The sequence below is a fragment of the Salvelinus sp. IW2-2015 genome, linkage group LG33 (genome assembly GCF_002910315.2).
Source record: "Salvelinus sp. IW2-2015 linkage group LG33, ASM291031v2, whole genome shotgun sequence".
Taxonomy (NCBI): domain Eukaryota; kingdom Metazoa; phylum Chordata; class Actinopteri; order Salmoniformes; family Salmonidae; genus Salvelinus; species Salvelinus sp. IW2-2015.
The window spans coordinates 11,541,480-11,566,615 of record NC_036872.1 but is presented as its reverse complement, the minus strand read 5'-3'; the positions used below and the strand labels follow the sequence as shown (position 1 = coordinate 11,566,615).

At 46.0% G+C, this 25,136-nt stretch overlaps 2 protein-coding genes across 2 annotated transcripts; one reads left to right on the top strand and one right to left on the bottom strand.

Moving 5' to 3' along the window:
• On the bottom strand, window positions 1–24,048 carry LOC111958031 (ADAMTS-like protein 2). The gene is made up of 12 exons (XM_023979198.3): window positions 22,583–24,048; window positions 22,027–22,186; window positions 8,431–8,500; window positions 5,300–5,402; window positions 4,599–4,741; window positions 4,389–4,464; window positions 3,950–4,052; window positions 3,693–3,838; window positions 3,351–3,474; window positions 2,945–3,025; window positions 715–890; window positions 1–61 (listed from the first exon to the last, which is right to left on the bottom strand). The coding sequence occupies exons 4-12, from the start codon at window positions 5,399–5,401 to the stop codon at window positions 8–10; spliced, it is 1,005 nt and encodes a 334-aa protein (XP_023834966.1). The 5' UTR covers window position 5,402; window positions 8,431–8,500; window positions 22,027–22,186; window positions 22,583–24,048; the 3' UTR covers window positions 1–7.
• Window positions 15,977–19,833, top strand: mymk (myomaker, myoblast fusion factor). Its single transcript, XM_023979197.2, has 6 exons — window positions 15,977–16,348; window positions 16,986–17,100; window positions 17,368–17,516; window positions 17,741–17,857; window positions 18,018–18,155; window positions 18,475–19,833. The coding sequence occupies exons 1-6, from the start codon at window positions 16,214–16,216 to the stop codon at window positions 19,054–19,056; spliced, it is 1,236 nt and encodes a 411-aa protein (XP_023834965.1). The 5' UTR covers window positions 15,977–16,213; the 3' UTR covers window positions 19,057–19,833.
• Window positions 24,049–25,136: the final 1,088 nt, after the last annotated feature.

The window sequence follows — 25,136 nt, the reverse complement described above, 5'->3', positions numbered from 1 at the left end:
GACTCTCTCAGGACGGTGTACTCGTCGTGATGTAAGGGATACGACCATTCTGGTTCCACACCTATGAGGAGACAAATAGTGAGTGAGGGGGGGGGGGGGGGGGGGGGTCAGACGGATTCTTTGGATTAAATTATGTTGGTTATACTTCTCTTTTACAGTGGCTTACACCAGAGGTAATGCTCTATGTAATAAACTACATCGTGCACAAATACAGCACAGTCAACCAGAATTATTACTGACCTTTTTTTTGATGACTTAAGAGAGAACATGCAAGCAGCAGAGACAGACCAGCATAGCACCAGAGACCGAGAGCTCACCCATTCCCTCCTCCCTCCTATCAAACTCAGTCAATTGCACATATACAGTAAATACTGTACAGTACATGACTGCTGTTAGAGTCAGCCGCCTAGCCTGCCTGCACTCATTCAGACATGGGGCTGGATTGCCAGTGAGTGAGGCCATGAAAGAAAAGATAAGATACATGTACACTATTGACGTTTTACTGTGTAACGCATTAACACGAAAAGATGCGCAATGAAACTGAAGGAGCATTATCAGTTTGCAGGTATCTATCTTGCAGAACTTTTCCTTCTTGTACCCTGCACCTGCAAGCTACTGGATACGTGTACACTACTTCTAAACTAGACATTACCCAGAGGCCCTGGCTGCCAGATGAGGGGAGGGAGCAGAGCAGACCTCAGCAGGCTACAGTACCAGAACATTGATGGCCTGGTCGATGGGCCCTTTGGCTACGATGTACTCGATCCCCGTCTCATACACATCCATGGGCCGCCGGTACTTGAAGACGGTCCCCGCCGCATGGAAGTTCTGGGGGCTGTCCACCTTGTAGTTCCCATTGAAGAAGAAGTTCCCCGCCTGATCGGTCACAGCTGTGGGGGGATAGGATAGAACATAGTCTCATTGAGGGGATGGAGGACCATTGGAGGAGGACCGGTTGGTTGACTCTACAGAAAAGGTCATATCTCTGATGTTCACCGTACACTGGAATTTCTCCTCCCCATACATGACCATAAATGGATACAGTCAATTCAAGAGATCGCGAAGGAAGTAAAAGTATATACAGTTGAAGTCGGAAGTTTACATCCACTTAGGTTGGAGTCATTAAAACTCGTTTTTCAACCACCACAAATTTCTTGTTAACAAACTATAGTTTTGGCAAGTCGGTTAGGACATCTACTTTGTGCATGACACAAGTAATTTTCCAACAATTGTTTACAGACAGATTATTCACTTATAATTCACTGTATCACAATTCCAGTGGGTCAGAAGTTACATACACTAAGTTGACTGTGCCTTTAAACAGCTTGGAAAATTCCAGAAAATTATGTCATGGCTTTAGAAGCTTCTGATAGGCTAATTGACATCATTTGAGTCAATTGGAGGTGACCTGTGATGTATTTCAAGGCCTACCTTCAAACTCAGTGCCTCTTTGCTTGACATCATGGGAAAATCAAAAAAATCAGCAAAGACCTCAGAAAAAAATTGTAGACCTCCACAAGTCTGATTCATCCTTGGAGCAATTTCCAAACGCCTGAAGGTACCACGTTCATCTGTACAAACAATAGTATGCAAGTATAAACACCATTGGACCACGCAGCCGCAATACCGCTCAGGAAGGAGACAAGTTCTGTCCCTAGAGATGAACGTACTTTGGTATGAAACGTACAAATCAATCCCAGAACAACAGCAAAGGACCTGTGAAGATGCTGGAGGAAACAGGTACAAAATGATCTATATCCACAGTCCTATACTGACATAACCTGAAAGGCCGCTCAGCAAGGAAGAAGTGACCGCTCCAAAACCGGCATAAAAAAGCCAGACTACAGTTTGCAACAGCATGTGGGCACAAAGATTTTACTTTTTGAAGAAATGTCCTCTGGTCTGATGAAACAAAAAAGAACTGTTTGGCCATAATGAACATCGTTATGTTTGGAGGAAAAAGGGGATGCTTGCAAGCCGAAGAACACCATCCCAACCGTGAAGCACGCGGGTGGCAGCATCATGTTTTGAGTGTGCTTTGCGCAGGAGGGACTGGTGCACTTCACAAAATAGATGGCATCATGAGGTAGGAAAATTATGTGGATATATTGAAGCAACATCTCAAGACATTCAGTCAGGAAGTTAAAGCTCGGTAGCAAATGGATCTTCCAAATGGACAATGACCCCAAGCATACTTTCCAATAGTGTGTGGCAAAATGGCTTAAGCGACAACAAAGTCAAATGTGTGGAGTGGCCATCACAAAAGCCCTGACCTTAAATCCTATAGAAAAATGTGGCAGAACTTGAAAAAAGCGTGTGTGAGGCAAGGAGCGCTACAAACCTGACTCGGTTACACCAGCTCTGTCAGGAGGAGTGCGGACAAAAAATTCACCCAACTTTATTGGGAAGGCTTGTGGAAGGATACCCAAAATGTTTGACCCAAGTTAAACAATTTAAAAGGCAATGCTACCAAATACTAATTCAGTGTATGTAAACTTCTGACCCACTGGGAATGTGATGAAAGAAATAAAAGCTGAAATAAATCATTCTCTCTACTATTATTTTGACATTTCACTTTCTTAAAATAAAGTGGTGATCCTAACTGACCTCAGACAGGGAATTTTTACTAGGATTAAATGTCAGGAATTGTGAAAAACTGAGTTTAAATGTATTTGGCTAAGGTGTATGTAAACTTCCGACTTCAACTGTAGATCATCAGAGATGAATTTCAGTTGATTAATGTACTTCCTTTACTGACTTCCCACTGTCAAGATTAATAGGGATCCCATTGCTGGGGAGAAAATATCCTTTGTATTTTCTGAAAATCTTGGATAAATGTTTTGCACCTTCTATGCAACATAACAACATCACACCGTACCAACAGGGAACATTAGAGATGTGTGTATACATGGCATGGTGAGCAGGATAAGAAGGAAGTACCCACCCAAAACATCAGCTGACTTCTTCCTCTCAATGATCTGAATGTCCCAGGAGCCCTCAGGGATTGATGTGATGAAGGAGTAACCTTGGAGACAGGAAACATTATGATGACTCCATTTTACCTGCAACTAAATAGCCTGAACATCTGAAGAGTTGGCTAAAGAAGCACATATTGAGCTTGTTGTCAGACTAACCGGCTATAGTTCTCTTTCAGAGACATATTTGTGGGGCTCGTCCCAGATAGGTGTGTTCAAGGTTTGGAATAGATGGAGAGACATATCTTCTCCATCAGTACCCTCTATCCATGCCACCCACCCACCCATCCATCAGTACCCTCTATCCATGCCACCCACCCACCCACCCATCCATCCACACACCCAAACTATCTCAGTTTGTGGTTGAGGTCCTACCCAAAGTGGTGGCCCCGCGGCGGAAATTTCCATTGACCCTGCTGCAGCTGCTGCCATCCCCCTGACACACACCACACTTATCCAGCATGTTGGGCGAGAAAAGTACTCCATCACACCCGATTGGCTGCAGAAATGATGTTAAGACAAACAGGATGATTATCATTTTGAATCATTTCAGCACATGCAAAGCAAGTTGAACGTATGACACACACGGAATATAGCAAGTAAACGGAATTATTTTATTGACACTATCATGTGACCAGGATAATAAGCATTTCGGCCATTCTCACAGAATATGCAAAGCAACCTCCTCAGCAGATGAAGAAACAAGCGTTCCCTGACCTCACATCTGCCGTCCACACAGACCCCTCTGTAGTTGCTGTACTTGCAGGACGTTCCGTCCCGAGCGGGAACCATCAGCTGTCTCTGGCCGTCGGCCGTGGTGCAGTGCAGGTCACATGGGTTACTGGAGATATGGACATAGTCATCTGTAGATGGATGGATACAAAGGTCAGTCACGGTGTAATAACGAGCTTCGAGGACAGGCCACACAGGAGGGAATGACACAGAGCTGAGTGGGTTTATTATGGGTGTCTTACCCGGATACAGGGGTTTCCAGTGGTAGTTCCTGCCATTGTAGACCTGTGAGTTGAACGACCAGCACTGTTCTTCCCTGAAGCTTCTCCCAGAGGAAGGGCAGTCCTGCACAAGAAAGAAAATATACACACACTTTTCTGCCTGCTCCATGTATTTTTAATTTTAGAATAGTTTTACAATATATTATGAAAGGGTGTGACAACGTGTGACAACTCTAGGACAAAAGGCTGTTCACCCTGTACCCTGTACCTACCTTTCCAGGACCAGGGTTTGTGGCCGCTGTACTAAACCTTAAGCAATTTGTATCTCAATTGATTACAAGAAAAGCTGTGTGGTCTACATTGACTTCTGCATCATAGGCTTCGGGTTGTGGGGTGTTGGGGTCAACATGTATTTTGCTAACGGCAGGAAACGGGGTGGCAGTAATAGATGCACGCTAACCTTGGTGTTACAGAGGAGGTATTTCTTCGAAGTGCCAGTGCAGGTCATGTTGTCTCTAGCAGCGGCTGCTTTCTTTCTTTGGATAGAAAATGAATGAATTTAGTAAATCTGCATGTTGAGATTTAAAGATAAATAACACATTTATTGAGTAAAATTGAATACAATAGAACAGAACAGAACAGTATAGAAACTGTCTGTCAGCGGACTGACCTCTGTTTGAGACAGTGCCTCTCCTGGGACATGACCCCCCCTCCGCAGGTGCGTGTGCAGGCAGTCCACTTGGCCCACTCCCCCCACCAGTATGTGGTGGACTCCAGCTCATCCTCCAGACTGTTGGAGGCTGCCCCTTCCTCCTAGACACAACACAGAACCCTTAGAGAGAAGCAGCAGAACAGGGCCCTGTACACACTGTGACTAATTATAAGCATGTCTAGCCACTCTGCCAATCTGGGTTAAGTGGAGACAAGTGATATGTACTGTGCTCTCCTTGTAAAAGGTGTGAGAGAAAACAGCTGTGGGTTTTAATAAGAAGACATGTAACAAAGAATAGTCTGGAGATGTGAGGGCCAGAAAGAGGGAGCAAAGAGTGAGTGAGGGAACAACTGGCAAATAGAGAAGAAGAGAAAGACAGACCAACAGACAAGCAGTGTGACTGACTGACTGAAATGATGCCAGTGATAGAGAGAGTGTGTGTGTGTGTGTGTGTGTGTGTGTGTGTGTGTGTGTGTGTGCTGTCTCTTATACACATCTAGATGTGTATAAGAGACAGGTGTGTGTGTGTGTGTGTGTGTGTGTGTGTGTGTGTGTGTGTGTGTGTGTGTGTGTGTGTGTGTGTGTGTGTAAGAGAGAGGCCTGAGTTGGGCGAGCATGTACCATGTAGAGAAAGAGAGAACGAGAGTGGGACAGCGTACCTGTCCCCTGGTTGAGAGGTTCCCTACAGACAAAGCCAGGGTGAGGAACCGCAGTAGCACCAGGCTAGACTCCCCACATTGTTCCCACGACCAGATCCTCATCCTGACACGATCAAATATACAGAAAGACCTCAATGGGACAGAAAGGTAGGAGCTGAAGACACCGATAAACCTGAACTAGGTACAGACAAACAGGATGGTTAGAACACTGTGAAAATGAAAAGACATCTTTAATGAACTTACATTGATATATCTGATACAGCAGACTCCTAACTAGAGCATAATGCACTGTACGATTAGTGCGAAGTAAACTCAGTTCACAGATCACCAGTCCCAATTCAAATACAACATTTGAATATCTGTATGCTGTGATATAAAACAGGCTTTTATAACAGTCCTTAGCTTTTGCGTATATCAGGGATCTACTGTCCTTGCAGTGAGAGCACTTAAAAGTGTTTCAGAGGAAACATATTCGTGCCACATCTGTGTGGGCTTCAGCGTAAATGTCTTCAGACGTTTTAGTGCACTGGCAATCACTGTGTACTTGGATGAAAACCTTCAGACGCAGTCAGGTGGTGACAAAGACAGGCTGTTGAGTGAGCACAGGTGTTGGAGACAGGATTTGGAACATGGAAGCAGCATGTAAAACAAGTCTCAGTGCTGGAGTGACTAAGGTAAGTTTCCTAACTGAAGGCCTAGCCTTCCACACAGGTAGGCCTTTGTTTCCTCCACCTTAGTGTGAATGCACCGGCTGCCCCAGACGTTTACTGTAAGGTAACACACACACGTTCATGCAAACACACACACACACACACACACACACACACACACACACACACACACACACACACACACACACAAACACACACACACACGTGATACACACATCCAGTCAGTGACATACACACGCTCTGACTCTAGAAAAGGCCCCCTTGCACATCCCCCTGTCCCACCTCTCCTCCTCATCAGGCCCACAACTCCAGTTAGGTAGGCTTCTTAAAATAAGCAAACAGATCGTCTAGCCCTGTTTGCAGTCTGGCTTTTTCTGGCACTAAATATTGGTGACAGGTGTCTTAAACTACCCGCTGGAACACCTGGAGTTCATTATCCTCCCAGACACAGCTGGAACGTGTCCAGCTGCCAAACTCTCTCGCTCTCTTTTTCTCTCTCTCCCTCTCTCTCCCTCTCCCATGCTCTCTTTCTCGCTCTCCCTTTCTCTCTCTCCCACAGACCACGCAGTCTGTCGCCGTTGAGACAGGCCTTCCTCCTCACATGGCTTCACAGGGCCACAGAGGAGAGTAAACACAGCCCTGCGCCTCTCCCCCTAGCCACACCCCCCTGCGTCCCCCTTTCCCCTCCCGGCCCTCTGCCCCCCTGGGGCCCCTGTTCAGGGGAGGAGGGGTGTTTTTCTTTCGCAAGGCAGCAGACAGACAGCAGGCTATCCCTGGGGAGGCTGTGGGGAGCTGGGGCCGGTCGGATCGGGGCTGTCTGGTCTGGATGGAAGGCCCAGGCAGACGCATCCTTTCTGGAGGAGCTGTTTAACCAGACTGGGGCTCCTTCCTCCTTCCTCCTTTCTGGAGGAGCTGTTTAACCAGACTGGGGCTCCTTCCTCCTTCGTCCTTTCTGGAGGAGCTGTTTAACCAGACTGGGGCTCCTTCCTCCTTCCTCCTTTCGTAGCAGCCTTCTCACGTTCATATGTGAAGTGGAAAATTGATGTTGCTCCCACTCAATCGCCCGTTGCTCTCCACGAGTCCTTGACCTCGCTCTGCTTATACAAAGTGCACACAGAGGCATGGCTGAGAGAAGGAGAGGAGAGGACACTGGTGTTTTGGAGTGGAGAGAGAGAGAGTGCATGTGGTATGTATTTGCAGAATGAGTGACATTTTAGACATTGTTTCGAGTAAACACCACTTTTGGGACTCAGTCCTCTTTGTGATAGAGGGCCTTCCACTAGTTTGTTCCACACCTCATTCTGCGTACATTGTTTTCCCTCAGTGACCATAACAGCAATTGATGTGTCCTTTGTGAGTAATGGTCTAGCTACCAAATACTTCTCCTTCACACTGAGGCACTCCCGAACAGCCTACCTTCCTCAGAGCAGCTGGTGGGAATTCCTCCTTTACCTGGGAAACTTCCTGGAGCTGTGTCATTAACAGGAAAAAGCAACAGGTGGATCATCTCACTAGTGCCACTCTATTCATTTCCCTATGTATTCGTTGTTCTGATACGGTACATTTCCCTATGTATTCGTTGCTCTGATACGGTACATTTCCCTATGTATTCGTTGCTCTGATACGGTACATTTCCCTATTATTCGTTGCTCTGATATGGTACATTTCCCTATGTATTCGTTGCTCTGATACGGTACATTTCCCTATGTATTCGTTGCTCTGATACGGTACATTTCCATGTGCATTTTTCCCCCAAAAAACAATCACCACTCCTTTAACTCCAAGCAATTCACTCATTTCACTCTTGTAAAACACAATATTACAGAATGTACACGCACTCTCTCTTAAACTGGTGGTTGATGCTTGACTGACTCCACAATCATGGTGTCATCACTTGTGTACATTTTCTACTCAAGGTTCTAATTCTGCTGCAGTCGCCTCTCCAAGAACCAGATCTGATCATCTTCACACTTTAAACTGGATCCCTATGACCTAGACATGACTGAACCCTTGTCTTTCTCAGGTAGAACAACTTACATCATCAGAACACAATGCATTTGGTAAACTATATGACACATTATCACCTTTCCAAATCACAGTTCCATTGTGGAGCACCAAATTATTACATCACTCTCAGAAATTGAATTAGCATGAAACTGAGCCTTCACCTCATCAGTCTCTCCCACAGCAACAGAGAGCTCTCCAGACAGAGTCTGGCAACAGCACACACACACACATACACACACGCACACACACACACACCGCTGTAGGAAAGTAAACATCATTGTGAGGATTTGTTTTGGTCTGGAACAGGAGACAAGTCCCATTGGCTCGCCTGCCACCTCACAAAACGCCAGACACACACACAGAATCACATATGAACACACACACATACACACACACTTATACACACTTAAACACACAGACAGGCTGGAGGAGTGTAAATATTTGCCCACTCACCTAGCTGCAGTCCAGGGGCCGCCGAGCTGTGTGATGCCGGGTCAGAGTGGGTGGTGTGGTGGTGGTGGTGCTGTAGAGATGTGTGTGCAGAGGGAGAGAGAGGGAGAGAGGTAAGGTGTGTGCCTTGCATCCCTCTTCCCCTCCCTCCCTCAGCCCCTCTCCTCCTCCTCCCCCCCCACCCCTCCTCCTCCTCCGAGCAGCAGGAAGAGAGTGGCAGTAGGGAGGAACGCCTAGACAAACAGGAGGCTCCTGCCCAGTGCCAAGCACCGGGGTCTGCCTCTCCTGCCTCTGCTGCTGCTGTATGTGGTGGGGACTCTGTCCCATTGACAGCCCAAAGCCAAGCCTGGCAGCTCAACTCTCTCTCTCTGCTCTCCCCTCCACTCCACTTCGCTCCACTGGCAGACAGACAGAGGAAGTCGCTGTTTCCCACAGTGTGACCCCCCATACCCCCTACCCTACCCCCCCACATCCCCTCCCATCACCCCATCACCCGGCACTCTCTTATCATCTAAGCTCCTGCAACCTTCACGTACACCCCTTTGTCCCCAGTAATCTCCCTCTCTGTTCTATGCATGTCTGGGTGGCTTTCCCTGTGCTTCCCCCCTACTAGGAGAAGGAAGCATACACACCTGAAATGGAGCAGGGTCGGCCTGCCTACCGTATGTACGATTGAAGTCTTTTCAGGGCAGAGCTGCTTGAAGACTATGCGATTCTCCGCTAGGGGGTGAATCCAGAATAACCTATCCAAGTAGCTTGCAAAATATTCCAGCATTATTTAGGAATAGCGGCGGGACTAGCGATGTGTGGCTCTATGTGCCATATCGAAATACTTACTTAAATCCAACCAAAGCAAACCCGCATCGATAGCGGACCAAAAGGAGAGGATGTGAGGTGAAAAGAAGATATCAATAAGAATCGTTATGGTAAAGTGAGAGAGCTTTGACTGAGATTCTCTAGAGAAACCAACCTTTAAGATTATCAGTTGACTTAGCTAGTCTACTGAGAGAAAAGGAGCATACACGACAGAGGTGCACCCCTAGTGCTCCTCACCCGATATTTATTGGCAGCACCATGTGTGGAATAGAGAGGGACAACACCAGATTGAGGGGCCCCAGTATTTTGAGGTTGGTCCGTTGGATGGGGTGGTTTTTTTTTTTTTTTTTTTTTCCCTCCTTTTCCCATTTTTTTGTGTGCGCTAGAAGTATTGAGCAGCACAGAGAGGAAAGAAAGACACACAGAGGTTGAGTCTCTAGAATATATATGAGCAGACACAGAGAGAAAGAGAGAGACATACACAGAGGTTGAGTCTCTAGAATGTATTGAGCAGCACAGAGGAGAACGAGAGAGACGATACAGAGGTTTTGAGGCAGCTACCTTAGAATGTGTTGCCCTTGCACGTCATGAGTAATTGAGAACGAGAGACACACTAGAATGTTATTGAAGAACAGTCTAAGTCATAATGATTGTATTACTGAATGTCAGAGCTTATATTTTGTATGGTGTAATGTATTTGTCTTTGTGCACCTCCACCGCACTGTTCCCAAGAAATGATCAGCAGAAATTAATGCTGGGTAATGAAGGAGACGGAGAAGGGAACTGGACATGGAGACATCAGCGAGAGTTGAGTCCTTTAGCATATGTGTAAATTTGGAGGACAGCACCAGACGGTTGGTTTCCATTTGTCCTTGGAAGAGAACAGAAGGAGACACAAGAGGTGAATGTTCTTACTAGAATGTTTTATATGGAGCACGCACACGAAAGCGCCACACGATGGAACACAATGGCACTGGTTTGAGTTCTCTTAGGGAAATGTAATTGCGAGCAGCACAGGAAAGTGTAGAAAACCGAGAGAATCACACTTTAGACGGAATCCTCGCACCCCAGTCCTCTCCCAACCATGCTCATTGATGTCCAGCCTAGTATCATCCGCAAAAAAGCACCGAGACGGAGACACACAAGTTGAGTCTCTAGAATGTGATTGAGCAGCAGAGGAGAACGAGAGAACCACACAGAGGTTGAGTCTAGAATGGTCTCGAGCAGCCACGATAGAATGAGAGAGACACACAGAGGTTGAGTCCCTAGAATGTCTCGAGCAGCACAGATAGAATGAGAGAGACACACAGAGTTGAGTCTCTAGAATGTCTCGAGCAGCACAGAGAGAACGAGAGAGACATACAGAGGTTGAGTCTCTAGAATGTCTCGAGCAGCAGGGAGAGAGAGAGTGACGGATGCCGGGACAGGGGGACCACCATGCCTGCCCACGACGTCTGCACCCAGCGCCACATGTTCTCCTTCGTTGCGCTGCCTCGGTGTCTGCTACGTGCATTAGGCCTGCTCTGCTACACTACACTGCTAGGCATCAATCACATCCTCCATGCCATCACAGATTATATGGTGATAGACATACAGTAGTCAGGGGGAGAACTGCACAGTCTGCAAGTCAAGAAGCATGCTCCTCCTCTCTCTTCCTCTCTCTTCTGTCTGTCCCTCTCTGTTGTCTCTCTTGTTTTGTCACTCTCTGTGGTCTCTCTCTGTTGGTCTCTCTCCTCTGTCTCTCTCCCTCTCTCTCGTGTCTCTCTCGCTGTGTTCCTCTCTCTTCTCTCCGCACTCGTCTCTCATCTCCCATTTCATTCTCTCTGCGTCTCTAGTAGGACTAATCTCTCTCTCATAGTGTTCTCTCTTCCTCCCTGGTTTGGTTTCATTTCTTTATGGTTTGAGGGCTGTCTACTCTCTTGTGTCACTCCTGTGGCTCTCTCTGGGGTCTCTCTCTCGTCCCTCGCCTCTGCTTCCTACCACCTTCCGTTCCGCCCTCTCTCCTCGGGAGGACACGAACCTAGCCCCCATTCCATAAGACTGTGACATTTCACCTCTGTGTTCAATGTGCGCTCGCAGGCCAATTTTTTTTGTATCCTTTCTGTTTCCTCCTATTAAAACGATAATACGCTTACATACCACCACAGTGGCAACCGTTCACCTTGTTGCCCTGTCTTCTGTGATTGCGTTCCACTCTCTTCTGTGTCCTCTCTCTCTGTGTCTCTCTCTCTGTGTCCCTCTCTCTGTTTCTCTCTCTCTGTGTCTCTCTCTCTCTCTCTCTGTGTGTCTCTCTCTGTGTGTCTCTCTTTCCCCATCTCTCTCTCTCTCTCTCTAAGTAGAGGAGGAAAAAGAGAGGAAATGAGTCGTGGAGGGCTAACAATAGTCCCTAGGTGTTGTGTTTTGTGGAGAAACATTTTGGAGACATTGTGGTTAGTGACAAGAAAAAACAGAGTGTGTTTTTTCCCCTCCACAGATGTTGGAAAATAAATATACACTGTTTAAATCGATGACACTCTTTCAGTGAGAGAAAGGTTCTAGAATAAAAAGGTGTATTCTCAAACTGAGATATAACAATCCACGAAAAAACGTAATTTACTGTGTATTATCATTTATATGTCTAAAATCGGAATTAAAAACCTATCTGAATTGTTTAGTGATAAACCTCTATTAATTTGTGAGATGTCTTTTACACATTCTATTTTAAACGGTTTCATTTCTCTTAAATGTATATCAGCTATCTAGGTACCTGGTAAATTGATTTCAGTCCATTTCAAAGGTTATGGTCTTATATTTTCACATTCCAACCTATTTCTTCTGAGTTTAGAAGCACAGAGACTGCTCTTTTTCAGCGGGAGAGGAGAGGAGCTGTCATAAAATTCTCTGATGTCCTCTTGGCTCACAGCCCAGGTTTATTCAGGCTTGTACTGCACTTTAGACAGACACATTCATGCTCACAGACAGACAGACAAACAGGCAGGCAGCAAGTCAGACAGCCAGACAGATTGGCAGACCTACACATCATCAAGCAGATGACACAGACTGACACACACACAAAATACAACTACATACCTACATACCAACACACACACACACACGTATGCACGTGCCCTGGAAATCATTCCTCAATGGGGAGTAGAGCACAATGCACTCGCAATAACAGTTTATACACAAAACGATTCTATACTATTCTATATACTATACTATTCTATAAGTATATCTATGTTATTTTCCAAATATACAGTGCATTCGGAAAATATTCAGACCCCATGACTTTTTCCACATTTTGTTACGTTACAGCCTTACTCAAAAATGGATTACATTTTTTGAAAGTCCTCATCAATCTACACACAATACCACATAATGATGAAGCAAAAACAGGGTTTTAGAAATGTTGGCAAATTTATAACAAATAAAAAACAGACCCTTTGATATGAGACTCGAAATTGAGCTCAGGTGCATCTTTTTTCCATTGATCATCCTTGAGATGTTACTACAACTTGATTGGAGTCCACCTGTGGTAAGATCAATTGATTGGACATGATTCGGAAAGGCACACACCTGTCTATATAAGGTCCAACAGTTAACATTGCATGCCATAGAAAGAAAATCAAGCCATGAACTCGAAGGAATTGTCCGTAGAGCTCTGAGGCAGCATTGTGTCGAGGTACAGATCCGGGGAAGGGTACCAAAACATGTCTGCAGCACTGAACGTCCCCAAGAACACTGTGGCCTCCATCATTCTTAAAATAGAAGATGTTTGGAACCACCCAAAACTCTTCCTAGAGCTGGCTACCCGGCAAAACTGAGCAATTGGGGGAGAAGGGCCTTGGTCAGAGAGGTGACCAAGAACCAGAGTTTCACTCTGACAGAACTCCAGAGTTCCTCTGTGGAGATGGGAGAACCTTCCAGAAGGACAACCATCTCTGCAGTACTCAACCAATCAGGCCTTTATGGTAGAGTGGCCAGACGGAAGCCACTCCTCAGTAAAAGGCACATGACAGCCCGCTTGGAGTTTGCCAAAAAGGCACCTAAAGGACTCTCAGACCATGAGAAACAAGAATCTCTGGTCTGATAAAACCAAGCTTGAATTCTTTGGCCTGAATGCCAAGAGTCATGTCTGGAGGAAACCTGGCACCATCACTATGGTGAAGCATGGTGGTGGCAGCATCATGCTGTGGGGATGTTTTTCAGCAGCAGGGACTGGGAAACTAATCAGGATCGAGGGAAAGATGAAGGGAGAGAAGTACAGAGAGATCCTTGATGAAAACCTGCTCCAGAGTACTCAGGATCCCAGACTGGGGCAAAGGTTCACCTTCCAACAGAACAACAACCCTAAGCACACAGCCAAGACACCGCAGGAGTGGCTTCGGGACAAGTCTCTGAATGTCCTTGAGAGGCCCAGCCAGAGCCTGGACTTGAACGCGATCAAACATCTCTGGAGAGACCTGAAAATAGCTGTGCAGCGACGCTCCCCATCCAATCTGACAGAGCTTGAGAGGATCTGCAGAGAAGAATGGGAGAAACTCCCCAAATACAGGTGTGCCAAGCTTGTAGCTTCATACCCAAGAAGATGCGAGGTTGTAATCTCTGCCAAAGATGCTTCAACAAAGTACTGAGTAAAGGGTCTGAATACTTATGTAAATGTAATATTTCAAAAAACCTGTTTTTGTTTTGTTATTATGGGATATTATGTGTATTATGTGTAAATATTAAAACAAATATATATTTAATCAATTTTAGAAGGCTGTAAAGTAACAAAATGTGGAAAAAGTCAAGCGGTCTGAATACTTTCTGAATGCACTGTACTTTGGATACATTCACACAGCTTTAAAACTAATATATTTTTTGTAATTGTGCGCTCACAGAGAAGACTAACTAAAACATCTACTTTTCAATTATTTATAAAAGAACTAGAGGGCAGAGGGCAGAACTATTTATGAGAAAATCAAAAGGAAGCCCAGTGTTTTCTCAGATGCTTACAGGAAGTCCCTGGCTGCCACATTCCCACACTACCGTCCATGCCCATGTTTAGACAGGGACTGAGCAGGGGCATGGGCCTGCTGGGGTGAAAGTAACAATGACACACTTTCATTTTGTTAGCTATCCCCCTGCTCTCATATTGTACTCTCAACAAACTCAGCCCACGAACTTCAACCTCAGAATCCTGGGGCCAGCCCACCCCATTCCAGGGGTCATTCCAAATCCCAAAGGCTGTACAATGTATTGTTGTCTCTACCTTCTTGCCCTTTGTGCTGTTGTCTGTGCCCAATAATGTTTGTACCTTGTTTTGTGCTGCTACAATGTTGTGCTGCTGCCATGTTGTGTTGTCATGTGTTGCTGCCATGCTATGTTGTTGTCTTAGGTCTCTCTTTATGTAGTGATGTGTTGTCTCTCTTGTCGTGATGTGTGTTTTGTCCTATATTTTTATTTTATTTTACATTTTTTATCCCAGCCCCTATCCACGCAGGAGGCCTTTTGCTTTTTGGTAGGCTGTCATTGTAAATAAGAATTTGTTCTTAACTGACTTGCCTAGTTAAATAAAGGTTAAAAAAAAATTAAAAATTAAACTATGTGCTGGTATGGAGAGGACACTGACAGAGCACAGGGTCCAGCCAATAGGGGTCCCCAAGCCGAGCCTGAGAGTGCCGTTTTGACCATGTCCCGAGTGCTCATGTTACGGAGTCCCTCCAGGAATCTGAGGCGTGGGGTGTGTTCCCAACTACACTGCACCCTTTGTGTTCCCCCCGTCAGTCCCACAGGGCAGGTGCAACAGCTGAGCGGAGAGGAGAGGAGAGAAGGAACGAAGGAGAGAAGGAGAGGAGAGGGCAACTGCTGCACCACCAGCTACTTCTAAAGGCTTAAAGAGCTCCCTCTCTACCGTGACCTCCTAATTTAATTAGATCCATGCGAGTTTTACATTTACTACTTCACAATTGGCTCTGGAAAAACATTGATCCCAATGTACAATACATACTCGTAGAAGTACTTTATGAGTGCTGCCTGGGGTGGACTGGTATTGCATGGTCACCATTGGCAAATTCAGACGAGCAGTGTTTCTCTGTATGGGACACTAACAGAGCCACTGCTAAAAAGTTGACTTGTCTGGAGTGACTGCCACAAGAGATGGAGGTTCTCAATAACAATCATACAACCACAACAAAACCCAGGGCAGCGCTTTGAATCTAACGTATGCCTCACCATTGACCTTGATAGGTTTGGCTTCTGAGCTTGAACTATTATTAATCATTAGTTATAAAAGAGACATGAGGGGTGTCATAATGAAGCTTGGGAGGGGCTGAGTGCCGGGAACACGGTCACACGTGGCGGTACTGATAAGAGGAGGAACCGTTTAAGGCCCATTTCACTCAGATCCCTGCCTAGCAATAAGGATGCAATGTTTAGCGATAAGGAGGAGACTCCACCCAAAGTGGGGTATGTATACTACCACGGGTGAAACCATGTGTTTGTCTGAATGCAGCTGTATTGACCCTCTGGGCAGAATTATCTTGATTTTAAAGCTTTCATTGTATCCGTTGAGTTTGTACTCTGAAAATTAGAACCTAACAACCTGAAACACGACGCTTCACAAACATGCCGCAATGTCATGGCATGCGACCACTCTCCCCTCCCAGCCGTGCCTGCCAGACCTGGTATGCAGACAGCTGTCCTACGACGACAGCGCACATACACGCCTCGCTGGGGCAAATTAAAACTTTAAAGAGCTCCAACAGGACAGCTGTGTGTGTGAGAGTGTGTGTGGTGTGGTGCGGTGTACATTTCCCTGTCCACTTACCAGCTCTCTCATTTCACTGGTAGAGGACTAAGGGACTCAAGGACATCTTCCCATCCAGCGCTGCCAGATAGCCACAGAGCAGTACTACTGTAGACAGCCTGTATCAATATCAATTCAGCTGAGGTGTGATTATTGCTGGTTGAAAACTCGGATCAGATCAACCTATCATCTGCCACCATGGGAGCCTACATTGCCAAGATGCTGCTGCCCACCGTTAGTAGCCTGGTGTTCCTGCCTGCAGCCAGCGTGGCCACCAAGAGAGGCTTCCACATGGAGGCCATGGTCTACTTCTTCACCATGTTCTTCACCACGGTAAGAACCATGGCATGACGCTGAGATGTTGACAACGTGCATTACTGTATTATGGAGGCTGTCTGTGTGTTACTGACACTGCTTGTGAGTGGGGCTGTGTGTGTGTACTATACTTGTGAGTGGGGCTGTGTGTGTGTACTGTTCTGTGTGTGTGTACTGTACTTGTGAGTGGGGCTGTGTGTGTGTGCTGTACTTGTGAGTGATTGTGTAGACAACTTCAAACAAGCTATGATTAGTACTGTAATACTGAAGAAAATGCATTGCACAGTGACCAGTGGAGGCTGCTGAGGGGAGGACGGCTCATAATAATGGCTGGAACGGAGCAGATGGAATGGCATCAAACCATGTGTTTGATGTATTTCATACCATTCCATCATTAAGCTCCAGCCATTACCACGAGCCCATCCTCCCCAAATAAAGGTGCCACCAACCTCCTGTGGTACAGTCCTTTGTACAGTCATTTGAGTCATTTCTTAAGGGTGCTTATGAATACAACCTAAAGTGTGGGTCTACTTTTACTTTGTGTCTCTGCTAACCTACCAGAGACAGGATGTCCTATCAGAACTGAAACGAACAGAAAGGAAGTGACTGTGTAATACTGTTGTACTTGAAACCCATGGGATGTGTTTAACCCTAGATTTACCATGCGTGTGATGGGCCAGGCCTCTCCATCATATGTTTCATGAAGTATGAGATCCTGGAGTACTTCAGCGTGTACGGAACAGCCATCTCGATCTGGGTCACACTGATAGGTGAGTGTAAACAGCACGCTGTTGTATCATGACACTTTAATGGTTTACCCTCAGAGTGACCTAAAACTATGTTCAGAGAGCTCGCAAGTTCTGCATTCAGTACCACTGAACAGTTGTTCGGAAGCATGTGCTGTGTCTGTCTCTCACTCTCCTGTACGCACGCACACACAAACACAAACACAAACACACACACGCACACGCACACACACATGCACACACACACACACACACACACACGCACACACACACACACACTCTCTTCTCCAGCTTTAGGGGATTTTGATGAGCCAAAGCGTTCTACTCTGACCATGTTTGGGGTTTTGACCTGTGCTGTGAGGATCTACCAGGACCGCTGGGGCTATGGGATCTACTCTGGACCAATAGGATCAGCAGTATTCATAATCACTGTCAAATGGGTGTGTGAAGACAACTTACAATACGGCTATGACAAACACTGATAACGATATGCATTAATATGGTCATGTTTACAGTAATTTGATAAGAGATCTCATAATCTCGTCAATGTGAAATGTATACCTAAGTTCCTACTTAGTCGCGGTATTGCTTAGCAACATTGCATTGATTATCTCTTCAACTAAACCTATTTTGTTGTAAACACATCTTGTGTATCATATTTCAGTTACAGAAAATGAAAGAGATAAGGGGCCTCTACCCCGAGAAGAGCGTATACACCCAACAGGTGGGACCAGGATGCTGCTTCGGTGCCCTGGCTCTGATGCTCCGCTTCTACTTTGAGGTATCAGAACATCTCCCCCCTTCCTCTCGCCATTCACAATCAAGGCAATAACTAGATGGTCAACTGCAAATCACCTTGTTGAGATCTGTGTTTCGCTTGCACAAGTGGGAACAACATTGACATGGAGGGGGGGGACTTATCGATTTCAATTTGTGTACAGGAGTGGGACTACGCTTATGTCCACAGTTTCTACCACCTGTCTATGGCCGTGTCCTTCGTGCTGCTGCTACCCAAGAAGAACCGCTATGCAGGGACAGACAACCCCGCCAAGCTCAGCTGCTACACCCTCCTCTGCTGTGTATGTCACCCTTTATATCTCAACAATGCACGGGGTTTCAGTGCTATGAACACGTTGCATGACGTACAGAACAAGTTCATTTCAGCTTGTTCAATGAAAAGTTGGATTCTGCCTATAACTTAGATAATCAGTCACAGCGACTACAATGGTGCTTGTACCGGAGCTGCCATGCCTTTTACAGTTGAACAAACATACTTGCTGAATTGCTAGTCAGAGAAGGTGCTGTAAGCTCCTATAGTCACATTTGTTAAAAAAACATTTGTTGTCTCTCCAACTCTCCTTACCAAGGTTTCTCTAACTTTTCTCTCTGTACTATCAGACACCTTTTCCTGCTTCTACGAAGGAGAAGAAGGACAAGAAGAAGACCCCGTCTCGAACCATTTGGACCATTCCCACTGAGCGGCCTTGGACACGGGCCTGCAACTCACCAACTCTCCCTCTGTTCAACCCACCTAGTACACCTGTTAAGAAAGCACTGGACATCAACACTACACCTGTTAAGAAAGGATGGGAGATCATCAACACTACACCTGTTAAGAAAGCACTGGACATCAACACTACACCTGTTAAGAAAGCACTGGACATCAACACTACACCTGATAAGAAAGCACTGGACATCAACACTACACCTGATAAGAAAGCACTGGACATCAACACTACACCTGATAAGAAAGCACTGGATTTCACTACGCCTGTTAAGAAAGGATGGGAGATCATCAGTACTACACCTGTTAAGAAAGCACTGGACAACAGCACTAAAACTGTTAAGAGAGCACTGGACTTCAGCTGCACTAAACCAGTTGAGAAGGGACTGGACATCAGACTAGATATGAGCAGCACTAAACCTGTTCACAAAGGACTGGACATCAGCAAGCTCAAAGAACAGAATGGGTGGAAGTGACCCCACAAGACAGATAAACTTTTATGAGTCAGTTGGTCTTGGTGATGTCCAGAGAGAAAGCAAATAGAGAGAGAACGATGTCATACAATACAGGGTTACAGGAACACAGACATCATCCACGAAGGTCAGACCCTGGCCTGTGCCCTCAGGGAGACAAAGAGTATGGCTGTCTCTTCTGTCTGTACAGAAAACAGGAGAGAAGCCCTTTACTTCAAAACATGAGGAGAGTGACAGGGAGAAGGGTTCCTGAGGCAAGCCAGTAAAACTGACTGGAAAATTTGTGAGTAGCACAGGCGGCAGACATTTTTTCTCTCCAAGATGAATAAATTGTCTTTCAAATGTTTCTCAGGAGGGACCTTTCGTCTGCTGCTCTCTCTCTCTGAGAAAGGAACTATGCAGTTAAATTCAGTTATGAAAATTACAAGATTGTAAAAGCACATTTTACTCGCTTTATATATCCCCTAGGTGCCAAACATGTCATCTGGTGCATCAGACATTTGAGTGCAGCAGAATCCGGTCCAGACACTAGACTGTAAACCAACTGCAGCGTTTTAGAATGTTTAGAATGAGGTGGCAGGTATTTATTCCAGTATATTGAGTGACCAAGCAACTTCGACTTTGTATCCTTACTTTTCAGCCTCACTCTCGCTAACCGTTTTTATGATGAACTTTACATAATGCTTATTTATTGCAATGGGAAGGGTTTTATTTAACCATGATGGTTTCACTATAATGTATGTAATTCTTTTTCAAATAAATGGTTGATGTTTCCTTTGATCTTTCTGCATCCTTGTTTTATGTGTGGAATTGAGCAGACACCCCTCGTGAAAATAACTACCTGTATCGGAGTGAATTTATTTTGCACAAGAACAGCTCTTTCACCATTGATACACACCCTGACTGGCACATACTTAATTCAAGCAGCACTAATCCACTTAAAGCCGTTCACATCATAAAAGTGCAAGGATTCTACATTTCCCTTCAGGAGGAAAAAGCGGCGTGCGTTAGCTGCACGTCACCTGTTCCGAACACTACCCAAAGATTACAAACGTGTTCTGCAAGTCTTAGACAAAACAGTCTCTAGCCAAACGTGAATGAAACTCCTCCGGTCCATCAATAATTTTTTGACTGGGGGCAAAGCCACCAGCTCCTGTGGCCAGAGAAAGGTGTTTTTGTCTGGGGTAGAACCTGGCGGCCACTGGGCTCTCCTGGCTGCATTTCCCATTCCTGACAGGACGGTAACCTTAAACTTTTATTGCGCGGGGGTGAAACACTTTTCAGCTCATTTATGACCACTGTCTGTCCCAGACCACTTTGTTCAAGGGCTGCAGCCCACACATACTGTCTGAGGGAGCTGAACCAAGCACCAATCCCCATCCCCACGTCGGCATCGCATTGTGAGGCGGCGGTCGACCACGTTCTCCAAACGGAGCCACAACATCATCACCACATCTGATGATTGACATCAGTCTGGAAATGGGCTCCGTGGTCGTCTGCACAAACAGTGGACAGACACCATTGAGAAGATTTGGGTGGTACCGGGCGTACTGTGTGAACATGTACTTTTAAACTAGCTTCTCTGCTACGCCACACTCCGCATGTGATTATGCCACTGCTCTCAATGACGTCTTATACATGCAAGGGGGGAGCCTGAGTAGAATTGGTACTGTACGTTCACAAATGAATCCAAATGAAGTATTGTCTGTTCAGTAATTGAAACAATAGCTGGTATGGATGGAGTGCATGTGATCAGATGCTGCTGGGGTGTTTCCTACAGGGTTGAGTGTCACAATCTCCTTATCGGCTGTTACTATAGCTGCTGTCAGAGCAGGGAGAGGGCAGCTGCTTCTCTCTCAAAACAACCCCCTCTCTTCTCCAGTCTCCACCGTGTATGCTACAATACCCAACTGGTACACACTGTAAACCACTTTATTGCCACACATATTCAAATCTTTTCAACTCTAGATACATTTACAGTTTCAGGGTGAATTCAATCTATACACTTGTCTATAATCTTGATACATATCTTTATTTTATTTGGCAGGGAAAAAAACTTCATTTTCAGACAAATTTACACAGCTAAATAATCTTGTTAAAAATAAAGATGTACTGTAATGTTGAGAATACAAATGGTCCATGGCACAATACCTTTGCCATTCAACTAAATTCTCAAGGGAATAGAACGTATACAAAATAGCTACAGCTTCTCCATCATTTCTATCTGTCATATCATTGAACTGCCTTCATCTAACTGGCACACCTTTTCCTTTTTGTCATACGCCCTTTACATGTCTCCATTTGCCTGTCAATCATAGTCATGGACATAAACAATACAAAACAATCCCATTAGAAAGTCATTGAGCCCTGACAATCTAGACTAATGGATAAATTACTGTACATCCAAACAGGTGAGGTGGAACTAAGGAAAACTGGGCCTCTACTGACACCTATTGGATTTGAGAACAGTATTGTGCCATGACAACCTCAAGCTAAAGCACTATGGCCACACTCCACCATGTCACCCTAAGAGTAGTAAACACCATAGTGTTGCTGCTTATGTGGAATTCACTCCAAACCCCCCAAACTTCCTACAGTGGTACAGCCTGTCCTTAGAGACCAGTGCAGACTGCTCCTGTTCCACTGTGCGGGTGGGGGCCAGACTGGACCCATCATACTGCAGAGGCTATCACCGTTCAAGGGCCAATCGCACTGCTCGCTTCACCTGGCACAGCCAACACAGGAAGTGCACCTCTGCTCAGTATGAGAGACTCTTTCAATGCTCTCAACGGGTGGAGGACCCAACTAAAACAAATACTGATCAATGGTGAAGCAGAAGTTGAGTGTTTTATGTGACTTTGTGAATAAGAGGTTTGGAAAGAGAGTTTGAACTGAAGGGCTTTATTAAGTGACCTAGATGAGGGTAGATGAGGTTGTCTGTCCCAGTGTCTGTGTGTTTTCCTGGTCTAGTACCTGCTGGTTGATCCTGACGATCTGCTTGTACACGTACTGCGGTGCCACAGAGGCTTTAAGCGGCTCCGCCATCTGGTCAGACTGTTCCTCTGAGGATTGGCTGTCAGATTGGGTGTCTGTGTCATGTGACAGGGTCATCTTGTCAAGCCCGCTGCAGATTCTGGGGAAACACATCTGAAATTAGCATCAACCACAGTTAGTTTGTACACTTTGGGACTGGTGTACACACCCATATTTGGCCTATGTAAGGAAGGACTACAAAGCACTTCCAATTGAGACTCTCTATTGAACAGGATTCTTTTAGTCCAGGAGAAGTTTTCATCTGGATCTGGGCAACTGCCCGTTTGACCATTTTCAGACCTGAGTTAAATATATATGTAAAAAAAAACATAAAAGTAGATGTCCTTGATTTAGCTTTGATTCTGTACTTTGGGGGTTATTCCATTCTATTGTACCTGGAAAACTAAACCAGGTATTTTTTATATCTTTCTGATTCAGGTCTGACCAGTTTTAGCCGTGGGAGGGAGGGGTTGTGGACAAACAGTGTTAGACTAACCAGACTTTAGCACGGAGGATGCAGTGTTTGCAGGCCTGGATGTTGTCCATCAGCTGGGCTTTAACCATTCTGGCCGTCTCACTGGACAGCACATCTGACACTGAGCAGCCTGGGAACAGACTAAGCAGCAGACGCACACACACAAAATGGCTACACGGACTCAGAGTTGACCACAATCAGAGTTGACCACACTCACAGAGCCCTACACACTTACGCACACTGACACTCGAACACATACAAACAAACACTCATTTTGGTACGTTACAGCCTTATTCTAACATGGATTAAATTGTATTTTAATCCTCATCAATCTACACACAGTACCCCATAATGAAATATAACATTTACATAAGTATTGGAACCCTTTACTCAGTATTTGGTTGAATTAACTTTGGCAGAGATTACAGCCTTGAGTCATCTTGGGTATGATGCTGCAAGCTTGGCACACCTGTATTTGGGGAGTTTCTCCCATTCTTCTCTGCAGATCCTCTGAAGCTCTGTCAGGTTGGATGGGGAGCGTTGCTACACAGCTATTTTCAGGTCTCTTCAGAGATGTTCGATCCAGGCTCTGGCTGGGCCACTCAAGGACATTCAGAGACTTGTCCCGAAGCCACTCCTGCGTTGTCTTGGCAGTGTGCTTACGGTCATTGTCCTGTTGGAAGACTTCGGACCAGTCTGAGGTGCTGAGCACTCCGGAGCAGGTTTTCATCAAGGATCTCTCTGTACTTTGCTCCGTTCATTTTTCCTCGATCCTGACTAGTCTCCCAGTCCCTGCCGTTGAAAAACATCCCCACAGAATGATGCTGTCACCACCATGCTGGTGCCAGGGATGGTTCCAGGTTTCTTCCAGACGTGACGCTTGGCATTCAGGCCAAAGAGTTCAATCTTGGTTTCATCAGACCAGAGAAATTTGTTTCTCATGGTTGTTGTTTTGCTAGCGTAGACTGGAATATGTTCCGGGATTCATCCAATGGCATTGAGGAGTATACCACCTCAGTCACCGGCTTCATCAACAAGTGCATCGACGACGTCCTCCCCACAGTAACCATACGTACATTTCCCAACCAGAAGCCATGGATTACAGGCAACATCTGCACCGAGCTAAAGTATAGAGCTGCCGCTTTCAAGGAGTGTCCTGCTTTCAAGGAGCGGGACACTAATCTGGACGCATATAAGAAATCCTGCTATGCCCTCAGACGAACCATCAAACAGGCAAAGCGTCAATACAGGACTAAGATTGAATCCTACTACACCGGCTCTGACGCTCGTCAGATGTGGCAGGGCATGAAAAATATTACGGACTACAAAAGGGAAACACAGCCGCGAGCTGCCCAGTGACGTGAGCCTACCAGATGAGTGAAATGCCTTTTATGCTCGCTTCGAGGAAAGCAACACTGAAGCATGCATGACAGCACCAGCTGATCCGGACAACTGCGTGATCACGCTCTCCGTAGCCGATACGAGCAAGAACTTTAAATAGGTCAACATTCAAAATTCACAGGACGTGTACTCAAAGCATGCGCGGACCAACTGACAAGTGTCTTCACTGACATTTTCAACCTCTCCCTGACCGAGTCTGTAATACCTACATGTTTCAAACAGACCACCATAGTCCCTGTGCCCAAGAAAGCGAAGGTAACCTGCCTAAATGAATACCACCCCGTAGCACTCATGTCGGTAGCCATGAAGTGCTTTGAAAGGCTGGTCATGGCTCACATCAACACCATCATGCTGGAAACCCTAGACCCACTCCAATTCACATACCGCCTCAACAGATCCACAGATGATGCAATCTCAATCGCACTCCACACTGCCCTTTCCCCTCTGTACAAAAGGAATACGTATGTGAGAATGCTGTTCATTGACTACAGCTCAGCGTTAAATCACATAGTGCCCACAAAACTCATTACTAAGCTAAGGACCCTGGGACTAAACACCTCCCTTTGCAACTGGATCCTGGGCTTCCTGGCGGGCCGTCCCCAGGTGGTAAGGGTAGGCAACAACACATCTGCCACGCTGATCCTCAACACTGGGGCCCCTCAGGGATGCGTGCTCAGTCCCCTCCTGTACTCCCCTGTTCACCCATGGCTGCGTGGCCAAGCACGACTCCAACACCATCATTAAGTTTGCTGACGACAACAGTGGTAGGCCTGATCACCGACAACGATGAGACAGCCTAAAGGGAGATCAGAGACCTGGCAGTGTGGCACCAACGAACTATCATGGACCAAACACACCAAGACAGTTGAGAAGAGGGCACGACAACACCTGTTTCCCCTCAGGAGACTGAAAAGATTTGGCATGGGTCCCCAGAATCTCAAAAAGTTCTACAGCTGCAACATATAGAGCATCCTGACCAGTTGCATCACCACCTGGTATGGCAATTGCACGGCATCTGACCGTAAGGCACTACAGAGGGTAGTGCGTACGGCCCAGTGCTTCACTGGGGCCAAGCTTCCTGGCATCCAGGATGTACTAGGCGGTGTCAGAGGAAAGCCCAAAAAATTGTCAAAGACTCCAGTCGCCCAAGTCATGGACTGTTCGGTCTGCTACC